This window comes from Neodiprion fabricii, chromosome 1, assembly GCF_021155785.1.
Source record: "Neodiprion fabricii isolate iyNeoFabr1 chromosome 1, iyNeoFabr1.1, whole genome shotgun sequence".
Classification (NCBI taxonomy): Eukaryota; Metazoa; Arthropoda; class Insecta; order Hymenoptera; family Diprionidae; genus Neodiprion; species Neodiprion fabricii.
In genome coordinates, this window is record NC_060239.1 from 39,245,553 (window position 1) to 39,263,874 (window position 18,322).

At 40.7% G+C, this 18,322-nt stretch overlaps 1 protein-coding gene across 3 annotated transcripts in view; it reads right to left on the reverse strand.

Moving 5' to 3' along the window:
• LOC124182801 (solute carrier family 12 member 4) overlaps positions 1-18,322 on the reverse strand; it is a 72,987-nt gene that overhangs the window by 38,347 nt on the left and 16,318 nt on the right. Inside the window, exon 1 of one of the 3 annotated variants that reach the window (XM_046570525.1) lies at positions 13,533-14,199. The exons of the other annotated variants lie outside the window; for them this stretch is intronic. Within the exon in view, the coding sequence (XP_046426481.1) occupies positions 13,533-13,596 (64 nt within the window). The 5' untranslated portion in view covers positions 13,597-14,199. Of the gene's footprint in view, positions 1-13,532; positions 14,200-18,322 lie in introns of those variants that run through there. 3 annotated transcript variants of the gene reach the window in all.

The window sequence follows — 18,322 nt, forward strand, 5'->3', positions numbered from 1 at the left end:
GATGAAAATTAGTTTTCTAGCTGTTACCGGAAAGTCTGGTATCCGTTACTATTCTTTCCCGTTACGATCACTGTTGCTATATTTTCTTGCAACTGTTGCGAAAATTTGATGCTTGTGCAAGAATAATTTGACGCTAAAGCCTTATTTAACTAAAAAAGTAGAGTAAACCTCACAAAATGATTTTGCGTTGCAATACATAAAAAAGGATCGATAATAGCGCAAAATGGTTAGGCGTAACTCGTTTTTAGGTCTGTTACAGCTTGAGGGAATTAAAATCAGCCCAATATGTACGTCACACGTGCAATCCTCGATTTGGAACCCATTCTATTCCGCAAATCAGTTACGTCTCCAATCTTCAGACCGACGTATTAACTAGCAAATATTTAATTGCGGTGAATGCTGATAGGATAACAAAAAACAAACCCCTTCGCGTCCGGAGTTAATTAAGGGAGAATTTTGGGGGGCAGCCCCTTTTCCCTTCGGGAAGTATTGACAAAAACGTGTTAATCGTTCAGAGGTAGGGGACGACTGTGGGCTTGTGAAAGGTATAATTTACGGCTGGGCACTCGAATTAACTACCGATGTTAGTGATCCTAATTATCCAGACTCGAAGAATAATATTATTGACTTATCGTTAGGCTCGAGCTTTAACGCTGATGTTGTTCAACTCTGGAGTGAAACTATTCCTACGTTGTATAAATCATCTTGCCCTACCTATCCTTACGTAAAGATGCGGGTGTTGGGAGAGGAGAGCTCCCTCCCTCTCTCTCTCTCTTTCATTCTTGCAACGAGGCAAGTTGTTTTAGACCAAGTCCGCGTTTACTTTTCCACAAATAATTAAGACGTTTGCTGTTAAGATTATTATTATCAACGTCTCAAACTCGGGGAGTAATTATACACCCTTTTGTCGGTTTTCCCCTCTAATATACATATATAAGATGGTGCCGCTGCTATTTTGAAAGTCACGACTGCTCACGGATGATAATAAACATCTTGTACTACATGACCGATAATTGTCAAAGAATTTCTCACTCTCTGTGTGTTTTTTTTTTCTTTTTTTTTTTATACCCTCCCTCTCCAACGTTTTTCATACCAGCATATTTCTTTTGTCTTCTTTCCTTTGGCTGGTAAATATCACTGCAAACGAACGTTTCTCCCCGTCGACGATTTGTTTTTCATTTCACAGCCCTTGGTGCGGTATATTTGACTTTTTCTGTCGGGTTTTAGGATAGTCGTAAACAATATTTCAGCACAACTTTAGGACAGTTTGAATTCGTTCCGAAACTCCGTATTTTATAATAATTAGTACAACGCGTTATCTTTAATTGCGTTTATGGCATATTTAATTTCTCCTCCGAGTTCGCTAAATTAAGAGAAATTTTCGGGACTAAATATATGCAAATACAGACACTTCGGGGGAGGCTTCCAGCCTCAAGGAATGTTCGTCTGAGAAAAAAATATATTGAATTAACCAAACATGGTGGATCAGCGATTGTTAATTGAGATAAACGTATAGTTTACCTTGATAACGCAAATTATATTATTTTTCCAAACATTTTTCTGTGCAATGAAAATATATTTGTTTCGCGATAACTGACCGCCATATTTGGCGAAGTCAACAAGTCTTTTCTGTATGTCATAACACATACATTGAGAGAAATTTTTCATAAAAGTTATGGTTACAATATAGTTCTATAATATCTTTATTTTTATCAATAAATGACCTTATCCTTTTACTGATAAATAAATTAACGATAAATCTAATTCTAGGCATAAAATGAAAATGAGTTTCGTAGGTGTAACTCGTACTATACATATATTGTCCTGTAACTATTGCGCTGTTTTGCTTTTCGTGCAACGATGAATAGATTTTAAGATCTTATTGAATTGAAATTATACATCCAGCCAAAGAAACAGCTTCATACACTTCTTGCAATAACCAAATAATGTATTGTAGTTGACTGTAATCAGATTAAACAGTTGCTTGTATAATCACAATTTCCCGTATAATAATGCCAACAAGATTTAAACCGTTATTGTAAAAAGAAACTCATCTTACTATACGAGGTGTCCAGCTGTTAGGAAAATCTGGAAAATCGGAAATCGGCAGGAAACTCGTACGTAAAATGGTTTCGTGTACCTCGTTTTTCGTAATTCCAACAATACTCAAGCAGTTTTTTTAACGATAATGTTTTGTCGAATTTTTCTAGTCACTGTAACAAATGAAATTTTTCTCAGTGTACGTTATACAGAGAGCTCTGTATCGTGGAGGCATCAATTTTTTATAACGCAAAGTCACGGAGTCCGTGAAATTCAGGGGCGTACGCGACGTAGTTACACCCATGGAGGCAGGGAGGCAGGGAGGCCGAGACCCGGCACGTCGTTCCTGGTCTCCGTCTGAACCGCGACGCCGCCGCCGCCGCCTAACCGGCGAGAGGGTAAATCGATACAGCGGAGTCTGCGTCTCCTCCTGTATCCAGCGTTTGTACACAAAGAGAGAGAGAGAGAGAGAGAGAGGGAGAGGGAGGGAGAGGGTCGCTAGCCAGACAAATCGGGCTTCGTTATTACGCGCAAAACCGGCGCTGCTGGGCGGTTTCGGAGCGGAAAACTGGGCCCGGTTTGCGTCGCCGTGCGTCCGGAGGCCGCGATGACCCCTGAGGCCGATCGCCTTCCTGGTCCTGGCAGTTCGCCGCAGGTCAAATCTAGGACCCGGGCGGGCGTTATCCTCCTCCTCCTCCTCCGACTCGTCGATACTCGGCCCGGGTCGCCGAGGACGGATACCGTGCCTACTGCCTACTCGACTTTAGTCAGACGAGAGGAAAATTCCAACCGAAACTGATTGTGAGCTCCAAGGACCGGCTCAACTGTCGCCTAATAAAGCTGCGAGTGACGCCCGAGGAGCGTTTTGTGTCTGCGCGCTCCGTTTGAAGTTGCAGGCTTCTATTCCTCATATGTGACGAAACACTGACAACGAGAAACGTCACTGTGTTGCAGGCTGGTCGTTAAATAAAAAACAAAGCCCTACGGTTTATAGGCAAGAAATTGAAAATAATTCGTTTCGACCCAAGACCGAGATTTTTAGAATGAATTAATCCATGCCGGTAAGGTCTCAAAGATTCCCCTTTCATAAATATGCATTTTTACGTATCTCGATTCAAAAATTCACTGCGAGATTAATTTTGATTAAAAAAAATTTCCACTATACGAAAGTACCAGGTATGTGTACTGCTATATGGAGAAAAATCGAGGACATCGTACCGTTTATTCTTGCTCATGACTCTTCCATTGTATAAGTTTCGAGTGGAGTGATGAGCAAATTCAACGTAGTTTGTTTTTTAATTAAAATTAGCCTCACAGTGAATTTTCGAATTGAGATCCGTAAAAATAAATGTGTTTTACACGGGAGAATATGATTTCAAGCTCTTATATCACCTGTGTATCGTATACCTATATACAAAATGTATAGTGAGTAAGTTTTACTTTGATTTGTTGACTGTATCCCAGAAAATCTTATAAACTTGCCTCATACAAATGTCTTACGTAATTAACGTCACTAACTGAAACCCCATTTCATCAAGGACCGAATCCTCGTTCTCCTTTCCTGTTCGTCCCTTCTTCTTCCTCCGGACCACGCAACGGAATCCGCTCCTTTGTACTTAGCAGGCTTAGGCATGTAACATCCCGAAATTCCACTGGAATTAGGACTAATTAGGCCACACCATGAGCACTTCCTTCACCGCGCAGATATTTATTTCACTCCAAGGTTATCTGGCGGCTTCGTCGACGTAGGTATAAGGGTGGGTTTCTAATTATACACTGTTCGATTTCCTTCAATCTCGATATTTTCCAAACAAAGGTAGGACATCTACGCAGTCCCTTGAGGATATACCACGTTTATACAGTTCACTCGGAACAATGTCATAAACGAAACGAACACTTGAGAAGTGCAACTGAGGTCCAAACAATGTCCTACCGCTATACCGGTAAGGATATTAAAAAATAATGACTCCATTTTAGACTCCGTTTTTTCAAACTTATTTTCAACCTTATATAATAAATATAAAGAATATAAAAATGAACCTTTAAAAATTTGTTTTCCGTTATTTACAAGTGCTTTGTTCTCAGATTGAAAAAAATCAGACCGATCAGCATATTTTAACCACTTGAAAAAATAAAAAATCGCGAAAATCAGCCACTTTTCGACCCGTCGCATCAGCACGCTCCTTTTTAAGCTTGAGAATAGCTAGTGCTGGAGCAAAAATACGCATGTTTCACCCTAATATTAAACCATTCTATCACGCGTTTGCATAATGTTCTCAATTAGGGGATGTTACGGCTAATGCAACTCCTATTCCGTTCCATTTGTTTCTATTCCGTTCTACTCTGTATTCCATTGTATACTAGCCTGTAATTGCAGACATTCATTAAACCTAGATACCGCAGTGGAGTTTCACCTCTGTGGTGAATCCGGCAGTTCATGACTCTCGACGGGAGATCGGCCGTCATACAGAGCTACTCCAGGACTGCTAATGTTCCATTGCTGAACGTTCAACGGGGTCTCATTAACGGAAACTACCCGATCGAGTAGGGTATCAATCGGTGCTTGTTCAGGCTTTACACGTTTTGGCTTCCAACGATCACGCAGTTGATGCCACACCCACCGTTTCTGGCCACATACATATTCCGAGCGAAATGCGACCGGCCGAGGTCAAAGGGGCGGCGACTTATTGACACCGTATTTCCATTTTCGGGATCTTGGTCCTTTGACGGGGCGGTAAGACGTCGTAGAATTATTTTCTTACGTTTGAATAACCGAGACGATGTCAGGAATTGTTGCTGCAGGTGTTATAAGCGCGGGAAAAGTTGCCTCATTTTTTTTTTTTGTTTTATTAGAAAGAGCGATGTTAAATACAGATCGCGGTTTTCAAATTACTGTCCATAACTTCTTTCGCGGTACGTTCTATAGCTGAGCACCCGCCGACGTTGATATGAGAAACCTTGAGAATAAGTGGTTGTTGGGGTAAACGGGACGCCTGCCTTGAGTTACTGTAATTAAATGTACGGTGTAATCTTGTATGCAAATACCAAACGGCGTATAATGCACATAACACTCGGGGTATGTCAGTACAGTGTTAAAACGGAGTATGGGTATGCGTACGTTGTGTGTGCCGTTGGTCTGGCATGGTTAATGAAGGGCGCTGCGTAGTTCTGGCCTGAATTCGTGCGGAGCAGACGCGTTAATTAATAACAAATATAAGGCACGTGAAATGGACAACAAACGTATGTGAGACGGTGGTATACGGCTTTCGTTGGCGCCGCATATCTGGACGGCCATACTACATATATATATATATATATATCTTTGGAAGACCTTATACTCAGCGAACCTTGCCCCGGAGACCTTCACCTGAATCACCAGCCCACCTCATAAAAGATGCAGCTACTTCGATCCTGCGGAATATAATTACGCCCAGCACGAAGGTGAATTCTTCCCAGTACGCAACACGTAGCTTATAGATGCCAACGCCGTCTACCCTCAAAGGTAAAGTTCAAATTACACACAGGGGCCCGATTAGTAATGGAACGTGAATGTCGGTGTAACTGCTTCGTGGAGACAAGTTTTGCAAATAGGTCTACATATCTAGGTAGCCATATACATAGCTAGACATGCCAGCGGACGGATCTTGGATGTGAGGTCAATGAATTGTTAGTGCTTATTTACAAACATACATGCCAATGAAGTAGTTAGACATTATTGCGTGAATATAGATACAAATAAACGGATCAACGCAACGTATAGTTAGACACTAGAACGAATGGATTTACCTAGACGAATGAATACTTGGACGTTACATCCAAGTAGATAGATGAATATTCCCTCTTATTGTTAGTCGTCAGCTTTGTGTACTCCGAACGTGTACCAAAGTAGTTGATGACAATAAAAAGTATCGAAAATATCAGATGCTCCAACACTACAATATGATTAATCATACCGAAGATGTGATGAATGGATTTTTCCTAGCCTATTCGATTTTCCCCCATCCTCTCACACTTCTCTCTAAATTATTGTCTTCTTCTTTCTTTTTTCCCCACTTTATTTAACGACTCGTGAAAGCCCAGTTTAATTCAACGTCCCGTAGCTCCAGTCGCCGTGGGATGCGATCAGCAGGGTCGGAAATTAAGGCAGGATGACGGAAAATTGGCCGTTAATGGGATCGCAATTCTGCTAACTTTGAGATTCCATATTCCATGGACAGCTAGGTTATGCATCCTGATGTCGCCCCCTCTAACCCATCCTCGTCGTCTGTCCCCAGGGCACCCTTCAGACTTATTTACCCAAGAACCAGACGGGAATTTATCCTTCAAGAGAACCGTCATCACAAGTTTCACCGGACGTTTCCTATAACGTAACGTAACGTAACAACTTACGAGGTAAAAATTTCGTCGCTTTTAGAATACGGGCGAGTGAAACCATTCGAACGAAAAATTACCAATGACAAGAGTCGCTTAGCATAGCGGGAGAGAATCTCGAACCCTTTATTAATAATAAACAGCGAGGACAATAACAAGGATAATAATAATACATAATACAGGATAATATAATCAGGCGGGTTTATTCATAACGCTCCGTCACCCCTGCACATACTCCTCTTACAGATTGTTTAATATTCCTTAACCGATGAATATCGAGCGAGCTGTTTTCAACAAGGGTGAACGGAGCTGAAGAGTCCAAGAGTGCGCGTTGACTCAGAATAAAACAATTATACGAATGTCCAAAACAAATGGGGGCGAAACTCTGTGCAGGATTTTGAAAGTATATTCGCGGGATCTGCAATAATCCGGCAAGCTTGGTGAAATCTTACGCGAAAACCCGGAGCTGATATAGGTACGTAACTACATAGTAGGTATAGGGTCATGTGTGGATGTGCGATACATGTGTGCAAACACCTGTTTTATCGATTACCGGACGAAATGATCCGGAGAATACTGCCCAGGTCGGTAAAATCAGTCTGATAAAGCTTTCGAGAGCGAGGGTTGAACGAATCGAGGTATCGATCTGCGATTTATCCGAGGATCCCCAATCTCAAATGTACTATAGTGTCGGAACAGTTTCCGGCAATCGGCCGACCCTCCAAACTCTTATCGTGTAGCTGTGTGCGTACCTACACTCTGTAGATGTGCGTGCATTGCGATGCTGCGAAGTTAGTAACGTTAACGTATCGAAACGTTGAAACAAAAAATCATGTTTTTGAACCCTTGGAATAATCGAAGAAGATGAAGTTGAAAAAATTAGTTTGTTGATAATTTATTAAGGGTTTACTAAATTCCGGGTAATCCTAAAGTTACAAAATAACGGCTATTTCTAAAGATGCGTTGTTACAAGGACGTTACAAACTTCAGCCTGATTGTACGTCGCAACCAAAGAAACTAAACTTGGTATTTTCTTTGGACGATGGCAAGCTAACTCGCATAATTATTATACCTCTTTTCCAGTACCGGCGTGACCCTCAAATTATTATTATACCACATTGAGCGGAGATCCGTCGGCTGTTGGGATGTAAGTCTTTGTTGAGAAGTTTTCGCAGCTAGTTTCAATGGGTCGAAAGTAAAGAAAGCATGGAACAGGTTACGAGTCTGCGGAGGACAATAAATTATGTAACGATTTTTGGGAGGTGGCGTACTGATTGTGAGTATTTTTCAAATTTACGTTCTCGTCAGCTATCAGTAGATATATCAGGCTGGTCCCACGTACATCATGGATATCATCGATAAAGTAGACCAATGTGAGGATGACCTCAACCGGAAATAAAGGGTTTGTCTCCGAGCTGTGAAGTGACTAAAAATGTCGGTAAGATGTCGGTATTGGAATCTGTACGCAGAAGCGGCCTTACGTATTTACAGCTGTCGTGATTTTTGTAAGAATACACAAGAAAGAGAAAACATTCGAATTGCGCACAAAAGTCACGTTACAAACCTTTGATTTGTCATTTTTCAAGTTTGTATTACGATCAAAAAATTGCAACATTGGATTGACTGATCGAAAGAAATTATGAATTATAAAATTTTAGTGAATTGTGATAATGTGTTCTCAAAAAAATAGTTGGCGGTTTTGGATTGAAATCGCTTGAATACACGAGATATTTAATAATTTTACGTTGGTTTAAAGTCAGAAATCGATATCTAAGCTCTTTCTTATAATCTTAAATTTTTTTCTTTTATTCAGGTAAATTGCTGTAGCATACAAATACGTTGATTCGCTCATCGCGAGACTATCTCATGATCAAGTGAAAAACAAAACATTGATTTTCTTCTCGCCAACCTCCATAAAAAGTAAAAGCAGTAAAAAAAATCAACTTGAATTGTCAAAGTTTTACAGTAACTCTGATATATAGTTAGTAATAGAAAAAACGACTAAAAACGAACAAGTGAAAAACAAATATTGTCGATAAAAACCGTTACGTATATCCAAAGTTTTTATCTCTACGTACAACAGCCAATTAATGTGCAAAAACGATAATTTTACGAATTCATTTTCACGTGAGCGTGCTTCGCACACTTAATTAAATGTTTCAAATGCTCTTTTAAAAATTACAAAAATCCCGTTCCACATCCATTCAGGCCGACCTCGTTACCGTCGCCAGGTGCAGATTCGCATACATTGATATATAACATAGAGGTATACAAGCTCACCTACATCAACGTTCACATAACTCGTATATGGAGTGCAGGTAAAGTCGAGGTGATGTGCGAAATTGTATTTCAGCTGGTCAAAAATTCAGCATCATGAAATTTAATGGCTGGTCTTCGGAGGTGCGCGAGAGATCGGAGCTTCGGCGTGTTATAGGCTCCGGAATCACATTTGGCGTGAAGCTCCCGAGAGGTTTTCCGACTTTCATCAATTTTATGGAACCCGGGACTTTTCCACGGTCGAACAAATTCCCCTAGACTAATACGTATACGTAATCGACTGTACGTTAACAACAACAAAATAAAACCACGCCAAGTCTATTTATACATAGAGCTAGCTATACGCTGAAAATCAAAGATATTTCGATAAAAAATTACCGAGCGTGAAGTAAATCAGCATCAGGATAGAGAATTGAACCTGTTTTCGATCGTACATGAATCTAGGGTTGATTTTTTGAACCCATCTCAAAAACACCCAGATTGATTTTTGTGAAACAGGAAAAAAAAAAAATTTGTTTCATACCTGTTAAAAATCTATTACAGTACATACCGCATCTCCGATTTGATTACTGATTTTTTGAATTGTTTCTCCAGTTCTAAAACACACTTGCGATTTTTATCAAAATTTCATCATAGATTTTTAACAGGTACGAAAATAGAAAAAACTATTAAAAGAATAGAAACAACTAATCAAACAAATAGAAAGAAACGACTTCCCACTTTGAATCTTGCGTGAAAATGTTTCATTTCGGAAACCAAATATTTTTTTTCACGTTTCAAAAAATCACCGGCTACCAAAGTCGAGTGATTAAAAAAATTTGCAAATTTTTCTCGAAAGCTTTTCAGAGTTCGCACTGACGTAGGAAAAATCCTTGGTGAAATTAAAAAATGTCACGGTCAACCGTTTACTCGTGGAAACGATTTCTCGCGGTATGCCCCATAGATAATAATATAATACATACCTGATTACGGTTACAATAATGCAGCGTATCGCATAGTAAAAGAGCCTGGCATGGAGAAATAAAATATAAGGCACGACTCGATTCGCAGGAACGTTCTATGTGTATATACCTATACATTATATTCGCGATCAGCCCGCACGTTTAACGAGCCTGTACATACATATAAATACCTATATGCATATAAATATCTATATATGTGAGTGTGTGTATATACATAGTGAAGCCTCTATAAGAAGATCCGATGACGTATACGTACAGGTATATAATGTTATCGAATTACAAAGTGCAGAAATAAATTAACGGTATAAGGTATAAGGTATATATATATATATATATATATTATACATAAGTATGTATGTATAGCATAAAGTTCATCCACAGCTCAATAATAAAACGCGGAATTGCGGATCGACGGCGCATAGAAATTCCGAAGGATACATGAACAGGTTGAATTAGCCACCCCTGCATTCGTATAATGAGAGGCGTACATTTTGAATAAACTCGCGGGGTGGGTATACATATATACATGTGAAGATTACGATACGTAGGTATACATATACACACATACGTAAATACACTCTAGATATCTCGCAACTGGGTCAACGAAATTATACATTACCGGGTAGGTATAGCTATAAACTCCGCTTGACCTTCTTATTAACAACGCTTCTTCTACATCGATTTCCATCAGTCGATTTCCTGCACTGTGTCACGTAAGAAAACGTTTGATTAATGCATTATACGCGCATGCAACGAGGAACGTCGCGATTTATACGGGTGAATGAAATTTCTGACTATCTCCATTCGTTTTCAATTACATATTACCGTTTTGGGTCTTGCGCAAAGTTGGGAGCGTCTGAATTAATTTTTTTTTTTTTTTTTAATTGTTGACGATCCGTTGAATACACAAAATTATTTCCCAAGTAAATTTTCTTCCTCGTAAGTTTGCTTGGTTAAATATCGCTGAAAAGCCTGAGGCGCGTTAGGCAAAAAGGTAAACATCTTGAAAGTTTTCTACCGCCCGAAACTCGTAGCCTAATCAGCACCGCCATTTACCACAGACTAAGCGAATTAAATAACTTCTAAAAGCCAAATCACACAATTCTTCGAAAATTGTAACTCGAGGTTCTTACGCAAACTTTTAACGGTGAGAATAAAAATAAAGAAATAAATAAATAATGTCGCACAGGTTTTTTTCCAATTTTAAAACTCTTTAAAGATTCACCAAAGCCAACGGCAAGTTCGAAATAAAACTCACCTCATTCTAAACACGTACCACATAAAATTTATTATATAATTTTACAGATGTTAAACGAACAATGCAGTGCAAAAATTCCTGCCATACCTAATTCGGTATTCCTGTCCATAAATCCATAAATTTATGATCAGTCAAATAATTGTGTACCGAAAGAATTCCTTACGTATAAGAATTAGAGACGTAATAAACGAAATTCGCGCAAATTCCTTCCTTCTAAGTTAATGTCGCGTTTCGTTGTCCAATTCCGGGCTTTAATGTCTGTTAAAACCGACGAAAAGCGTCGTAAAAAAAGTATACAGGTATACAGAGGTATAAAATATAGATGGAATATAGAAGGGTGTGTAAACAGAGCGAAGCCAGAAGATAATCCGTGTCGAGGGCATCGATGTGCGAGGGTGTGGAGAGATTAGGAAGTAAAGGTGGGTCTAACGTTTTACGGTTAAAAACCGCAAAGCGGGTAGTCTAGTATCGACTTTGAAAACTTCTCCGCCGAAGTTATATTGAAAGATTGATGGCCGACGGAAGCTGGGAAGAAGTAGGCCAGTCAAATCCTGATCGAACCGAGACCCATATTGCCGAACCTTCTACCTCCACCTCGGCATCAAAGTGTAAACACTTGATGGAAACCCGCAGGTACGTATATAATGCTAAAACGAGCAAATAACTTATCGGAGATAAGTTTTCGAGGGAAATCTACGATATTTCCATAATCCCATCAAGATGATTGTAGCTCATCTATGAGAAATGAATATTCGTCGTGATGGAAGTGTTCCAGATGGTTGAAATCTTTACCGAAGGATCGATATTCGTTCGACTTTGATGCAGGAATTTATCTAAATTTAATAAAGGATTTTAGATGAAAATAATCCGTACAAAAATTTAACCAAGTTTAATTCGTTTAGGAACGAGACGAGCTGTTGGTCATCGGAATTGAACAAAAAATTTGGATTTCTCGGTGAAAAAAATACTAAAACGATGCGATTACTCTTACTTTGTTGAGACAGTTTTTAAACATTTGTTTCGTCACGTTTTTTGCAACGAAATTTTTTTCACCCACAACTATGGGTCCCATATACATCCGTAATCGTGATCGTGGACAACAGAATGAGGTATAGATTACCGATGACACGTTTCATGCGTTGATTGATCATTCTGGTAATTTCTAAATCGGTCTTTTCACGGTTACAATATTTGCGCGTAGGGTGAGTCAATAATTTCGGGTGTCAACATATAGCTTTGTGCTTTGTGTTACGTGGAGTATTTGCACACTCATTTACACACGATGACCCTTTTTTTGTACGAAAAGAGATCGACAGGGGATGATGGGTAAACAAAGAGGGGAAGAGATCTATGCACTGAATCATTTTTTTTTCTTTTTTTTTTTTTGTAATATTTTATTAATGGCAAGTTCCAGTCTACTCACCGCATTATATTGCATAAATTATATTGACGATAAAAATTAATTTCATTCTCTTTTTCTGCTGAATTCTGTGGTCAAACGGAGGTATAAGAATAAGTTATAAGAATCTGCTGCCGGGTATTTTCACTCAACCTGATTTTGTTGCTATTTAATTATAAAAGCATGCGATTGGGTTTTTTTTTTTCTCTCCGTTGTGGATGTGGTTTAGAGTTATTCGCTTTTATTCCGAGATGCGATTGCCGCGATTGTTGCAAAATTGGAACATAATCTTGGATATAAATCTCATCTTATCGCTGCTACCGCGCGAGTGAGACAATCGACGCAGAGAAATTATACGCGTATTATAACGTTCGTGTGTCTATTCTTCATGCTTCTTTAACATATGCATATGGGGAATTCCACGCCAACTCAGTAAACGGTTGACCATGAAATTTTTTAATTACACCAACGCTTTTTTCTACGTTAGTACAATCCCTGAAAAGTTGCCAAGAAAATTTTCAAATTTTTTTGGTCACTCCTCCTAACCCTATGATTTTTTAAACCCATCTCAAAAACACCCAAATTAATTTTTATCAAACGAGAAGAAAAAAAAACATGTGGTTTCCGAAATGAAACATTTTCACGCAATATTCAGTGTCGGAACTCGTTTCTTTCTATTTTTTTAAATCATTGTTAAATTATTAAATTACTAAAGAAAATCGAGAGTTTGTTTTAGAACTGGAGAAAGAATATAAAAAATGAGCAATCAAATCGGAAATGCGGTATGTATTATAATAGATTTTTAACAGGTATGAATCAAATGTTTTTTTTTCTTGTTTCACAAAAGTCAGTTATGGGTGTTATTGAGATGAGTTTCAAAAATCATAGGGTTAAAGACGAGTGAATAAAAAAAAAAGTTTGATAATTTTTCACGAGGCTAGAAAATAAATGTACAAATAATCCTGCTTGTATACAATTGGTTTTTAACAGTTGCCTCCTTATCCATGTTATTCGTGTAGTCACAAAAGAAGCTAAAAAAAAAAAAAGAAATAACAATAATAATGTCCGATCTTCAGCAACGTTCCCTGAAAATTGAGTGCATGTGGGAAGCAGAGCGAAGAAAATATATTACAACGTCTTGGAACGGCGACCAAAACCGTGAGAAAAACAACGTGAAGCTTTATAATATAACGCGAGTCGTACGGATTGTATAATATATACTTGCCTTCGACGATGGTGTGGTGACCCTTTTTCGCTAGAATCAGCGGAGTAGCGCCGGAAGTGCTCATCCTTTCGGCGCCGGATTGGCGAGAGTCTCAAGCGTCACTATTTATATTTATATATATATGTCTCTCTAACCCTCTTTGCGCGAACCGAGAAACACTCGAAAAGAATGGAAATTTGATTTCGTGTAAAATCGGCACAACCAAGCAGCCCTACCGAAACGCGTGTAAAAAAATAAAAATAAAAATAAACCTACAGCGTGAGGTCAAGGCCGCGCACTTATTATTTATGTAGGTTATCGGACCGTACAGCCGGTCGAGAAGGGTGGAAGCCTCGTCCTCGTTGGTATAAATATCACCGCACCGTTTCGAAAATACCAGTTCTCACCCCCGAATTAATCGATTCGATCTACCCCGCGCGGCTTAGGTGGCGGCGGTCCCTCGATTCAACCGGAAGTCGTGCTGACGTCGATCTTGGCGAGTGCTCGACGGACCGGATAAGACCGCATCTCATAATCTCCTCAGAGACCCGGGGAATTCCCTTAAAACTGACGGTCGGCGTCTGGTCGGAGCGGCTCGAAGCCGACGCGCATTCCGATCAGCAGTACTCGACTGCAGTCGGTTCGTCTCCCAGGATTTACGGAAGCAAGCGCACCACTTAACCCCCTTCGACTAGTCGTCGAGCAGCGAAGCACCACCTCGTCGCCCCCGGCATTTACCCCCCTTACTATCCCCCCCCTTACGTCGCCCCGCTGCTTGCACCTACCCTCCTTCGATTCGGCCGTGCGATCGATTTATTTATATTTATTTTCTTTACTTTCTTTCATTTATAAACGTGCACGCGTCTACTTTCCGTAATCTAGTTGCAATGCTCGACGCCGAGACGTGAAACGAAGGACGCGAGTCGACGTTGAACGGGGTTGAGGGAGTTGCGAGGGTCCCTCGTGAGATTCCGTTTTCCACTAGGACGAGGACGAGGACCAGGACGAGGAGGACCTCGTGCGTTGCTTCGACTAATACTGGGGCTGCAGGGTGTGGTGCCGCGGGTTTTGGCTACGTGGTGCGGGGGACAAGTGGAATATACGGGCGTTCTGACTGGGAACCACCGACGAACCAACGCGTCGACCCTCCACTGGGTGGCCGGGTGCCCCACCTGCAGACGGCAGGGCGGGTGCGCGAACAACCACCGACGACGACGACGACGACGATGGCGACGACTGGCATAGAACGACTCGACTACCGCTTATGTAACTCTTTTAAGGTAAGTGTACCAGTTGTTGACATGTTTGGACCCAATTATATTCACCCGTTTATTTTAAAAAATTATAAATTTACGGCTCGGTTTGGGAACTTCTCGATTACTGAATGGTTGGATACTACAGATTTATTTCTTGCCAATTTTAGAAGAAAGGTCAATAATTGGGACAGTGTCAGTAACTGGTACACTTACCCTGAGCGATGGTTTGTAACTTGTAAGGTGGATGTGTTTCCAGGTGAGCCACACTGGATCCTCTTCGAGATGCCGCGAGACCATCGTTTGACTATTCAGACTCGGTGTCGAGTCGAATTTTACCCAGGTAGCACACTCGTCGAAACGACGACACTTTCGTCCGGCTTAATGAATTTGCTGGCGTGGATGTCAACAGGCGAAAAAATTTACTCAGGGTTGACAGAAGTCGCTCGGTCGGTAAGTTTTCGTCCTGAGACGTAGTAACATGGTGTCCAGTGGACCTGGAAATGTCCTTGAATTTTACTTGTCCTTCGAAAGTCCTGAAAACTATCCTCGAATTTTTTTCGCCTCCTGGAAATATTACACTTTCAATGTCCTTGAATTTTTTACGGAATTCTTAGTGGACACCATGGGCACTGACTGTGAATAAGCCAAAGGTCGGAGCCGAGTCCAATCGACAACCTAGCGGACATTTGCGAACGTATGGTTGCCGTATCGTCAACCATTGGCTTCAAATGTCTCCGATAAGTGGACTTCGTGTTCTGCCGACAATAAGTGAAATGTGCTACTCGGGATATTATACTTACGAGATGAAAATTGACGACAATTTACTGTCTACGAATGATTTTTAAAACGTCGAGATCAAGACAAAGTTGGACCATAAAATAAATATCGTAGATCACTAGTCGGAACAGTGCGTGTTATACAGAACGAACTATATGTTGTTAACATTGAAATTTAAAAGTTCGTGTTGAGTGTCGTGTCATTTGTTGACGAGTGAGTTTTTAAATTTTGATCGAGAATGTATCAAGAATATTCTCCATTGTGGTGTAATTGGCACATATGGTCAACTTGTACAGGCTTTGAGCAGGTATTTTTCATGCGGCTTTGATCGCTCGACTTCATACTTTCTGCCCCTAGTAAGTCAAATATGAACCCTGTGTGGGCTACGCGGGAATTATGAATCGTTATTCGAGGGTTCATCACTGTTTACTCAATATAATCATGGTTTGCACGTTCCGGGGGTTCGGAGAATCACGTAAATGAGGACGTTTTGGGATTGGGTTAGGGTTGGATTATACTGTTAGCTTTGGGTTTGCGTGGAAGGCGTTTTTTCGAATGCTAGGGACCCCTGGGTTATTCGCGTACCGGAATTACTTAACGAGACTGCGAACATAGATGCAATATTATACCTACACATGCAGTGCCATTGGAAGGAAGTGTAAGGTGAAAAAAGGTTTCAAGTCTATAACGCAGTGTGAAAATTCACGACCTCTGATCATTTGACCAGAAACTGACTTTCACACGATAATCGCAATGAATACGGTATAAATTTTGTCAGGGAAAAAGAGTGATCATAAACCATGCACACGTCGTTAAAATCTTGATTAACCAGTGATTACATCGGTCAGCTCTAAAATCGTTTCGCGATACGAAACTTGAAATTTCCCACAGGTGTGAAAGAGCAATCGATACTGTTATAGCTTTCGTTTGTGCTTGATTGGTTATTACGGTACGAATCCCAACGTGAAACCCGAGGGTGGGGCACACGGCGGCCGCCAAGGCGTGAATACTTTCGTATGTACATACCTCCATACCCACATACCTACATGCCTTCAATTCCAACATTCGGGAGCCAATAATAACCTGCGCCCTCACACTCCCGGGCACGTGGGAGAAAAATTGGCATTTCACAGTGGACGAGTGGCGTCCGTTATTACCGGTTGAATCGCGCAAATCCCTCTTCGACCTTAAAACCCATCAGATGACAAATATATTACATTAAAAAGACCTCCGTCTGTCCTCCGGAGATTTTCGGGGTTCGAATCGTCAGACTCGAAAGAACACGTTAACGCGTTGGACTTTAAGCTTTGACTAAAACCCCGTTTTACGATAAATTCACTTTTTGTGTTCCACCCTCTTGTTTGTCATGCGACGTATGTACGTATGTACGTATGTACGTATATACGTCATACGTTTCATCATCGTCGTCGTCACTGGGTATATGGAAGTAGAATTTAAAAACATGGAATAAAAACGTTGGGCGCTTATTTTTACCCTCGTAGGTAATTACGAGTTGAAGAGTTTATGTTGTTATTCACGAATTTGTTTTCACCTCGTTAATCAACGGCTCGTTGCTGAAATTCAGAGTAAACTTGTCAGATATTTCACGACCGGGCCAGCTTTTCACCGATTTTCTTCTACCACACAGCATATATTATCTCGATCGGGAACGATCGACGATATTCTGCGTTATGCATTATACACTGTATTATTATACAGGTAGGTATAACAATTGTAGAATTGTGGCTGTCGTGTCACGTGACACGGCGGCATCGTCTGACCGTTTAAATCGACTACAGGGCTAAAAGCTGCGACAGGACGCAAATGCGCTCCGGAAATTTTCCTCGGCCGGAAGTGTCCTGCCAAATCGAGTCTCTGTACAAACTGTGAAGAAGAGAAATGGGTTTTTATACGGATTCGGCAACGGTTATCATCTCCCATTATACCCCCTCGAATTTCTGGAACGGTGCTCTTAGGAAGTATTGTCCCGGAGTAGGAATAAACACCGTTTTCTCTCTCTCTCTCTCTCTCTCTCTCTATCTCTCTCTCGATTACTTTAGACCAACACATGCAAAAGCGTTACTTGTCAAGTTGAAACACTTCGGGTTTTTCAAATCGATACAGACATTTTTCCAGGTGTAGGTCCTGTAACGATCAGAACTTCACTTTTCGTCATCTTAGGTTAAAAGTATTTATCAAAGTGTTTTTCGACCTTATTCAATTATGTGAGTGTAGATTCTCGGTGCCTTAGGTCCGATAAAAGACTGTCGATTACTTGACGTTTCGACCCTTTGCGGAGGGTCCTCCTCAGAAGCTAAATAATATATCTACACAGTATGAAAAATCCAAGGAAAAGATCGTAAAATAACCGGAAGAAACCAACAAGAGGCCAAAGACGGCCAATTTTTTCGATACGGTCATTTTTATATTCATGTTTCATAGCCTCTTTCTTGCGCTTCGAACTCGAGTCAAGCCTTGCTATCAACGGTTAATCGTCAGGGTTATTACAAAGTGGAGGGTGAAAAACGTCCATCCCATGACGGAACGGAACGACTTCGAAGCCAGGAATTCGTACATAGCAAAGTTCCGCTGGTCGCGTGCCAGGAAACGGTTAGCCGCGGTGGCACCCGGTGAGTGCCGACCTTCAGCTGGCTCTTCGCGAGGTCTTCGCGACGTCGTTCAACGCGGGTATCCAAGCCAAGGTCAACCGACTTTCGGCTTATGGTGCATCCGGTCATGACAGGGGTTGCATTGCACTTCGAACAGGTTGTACATCGG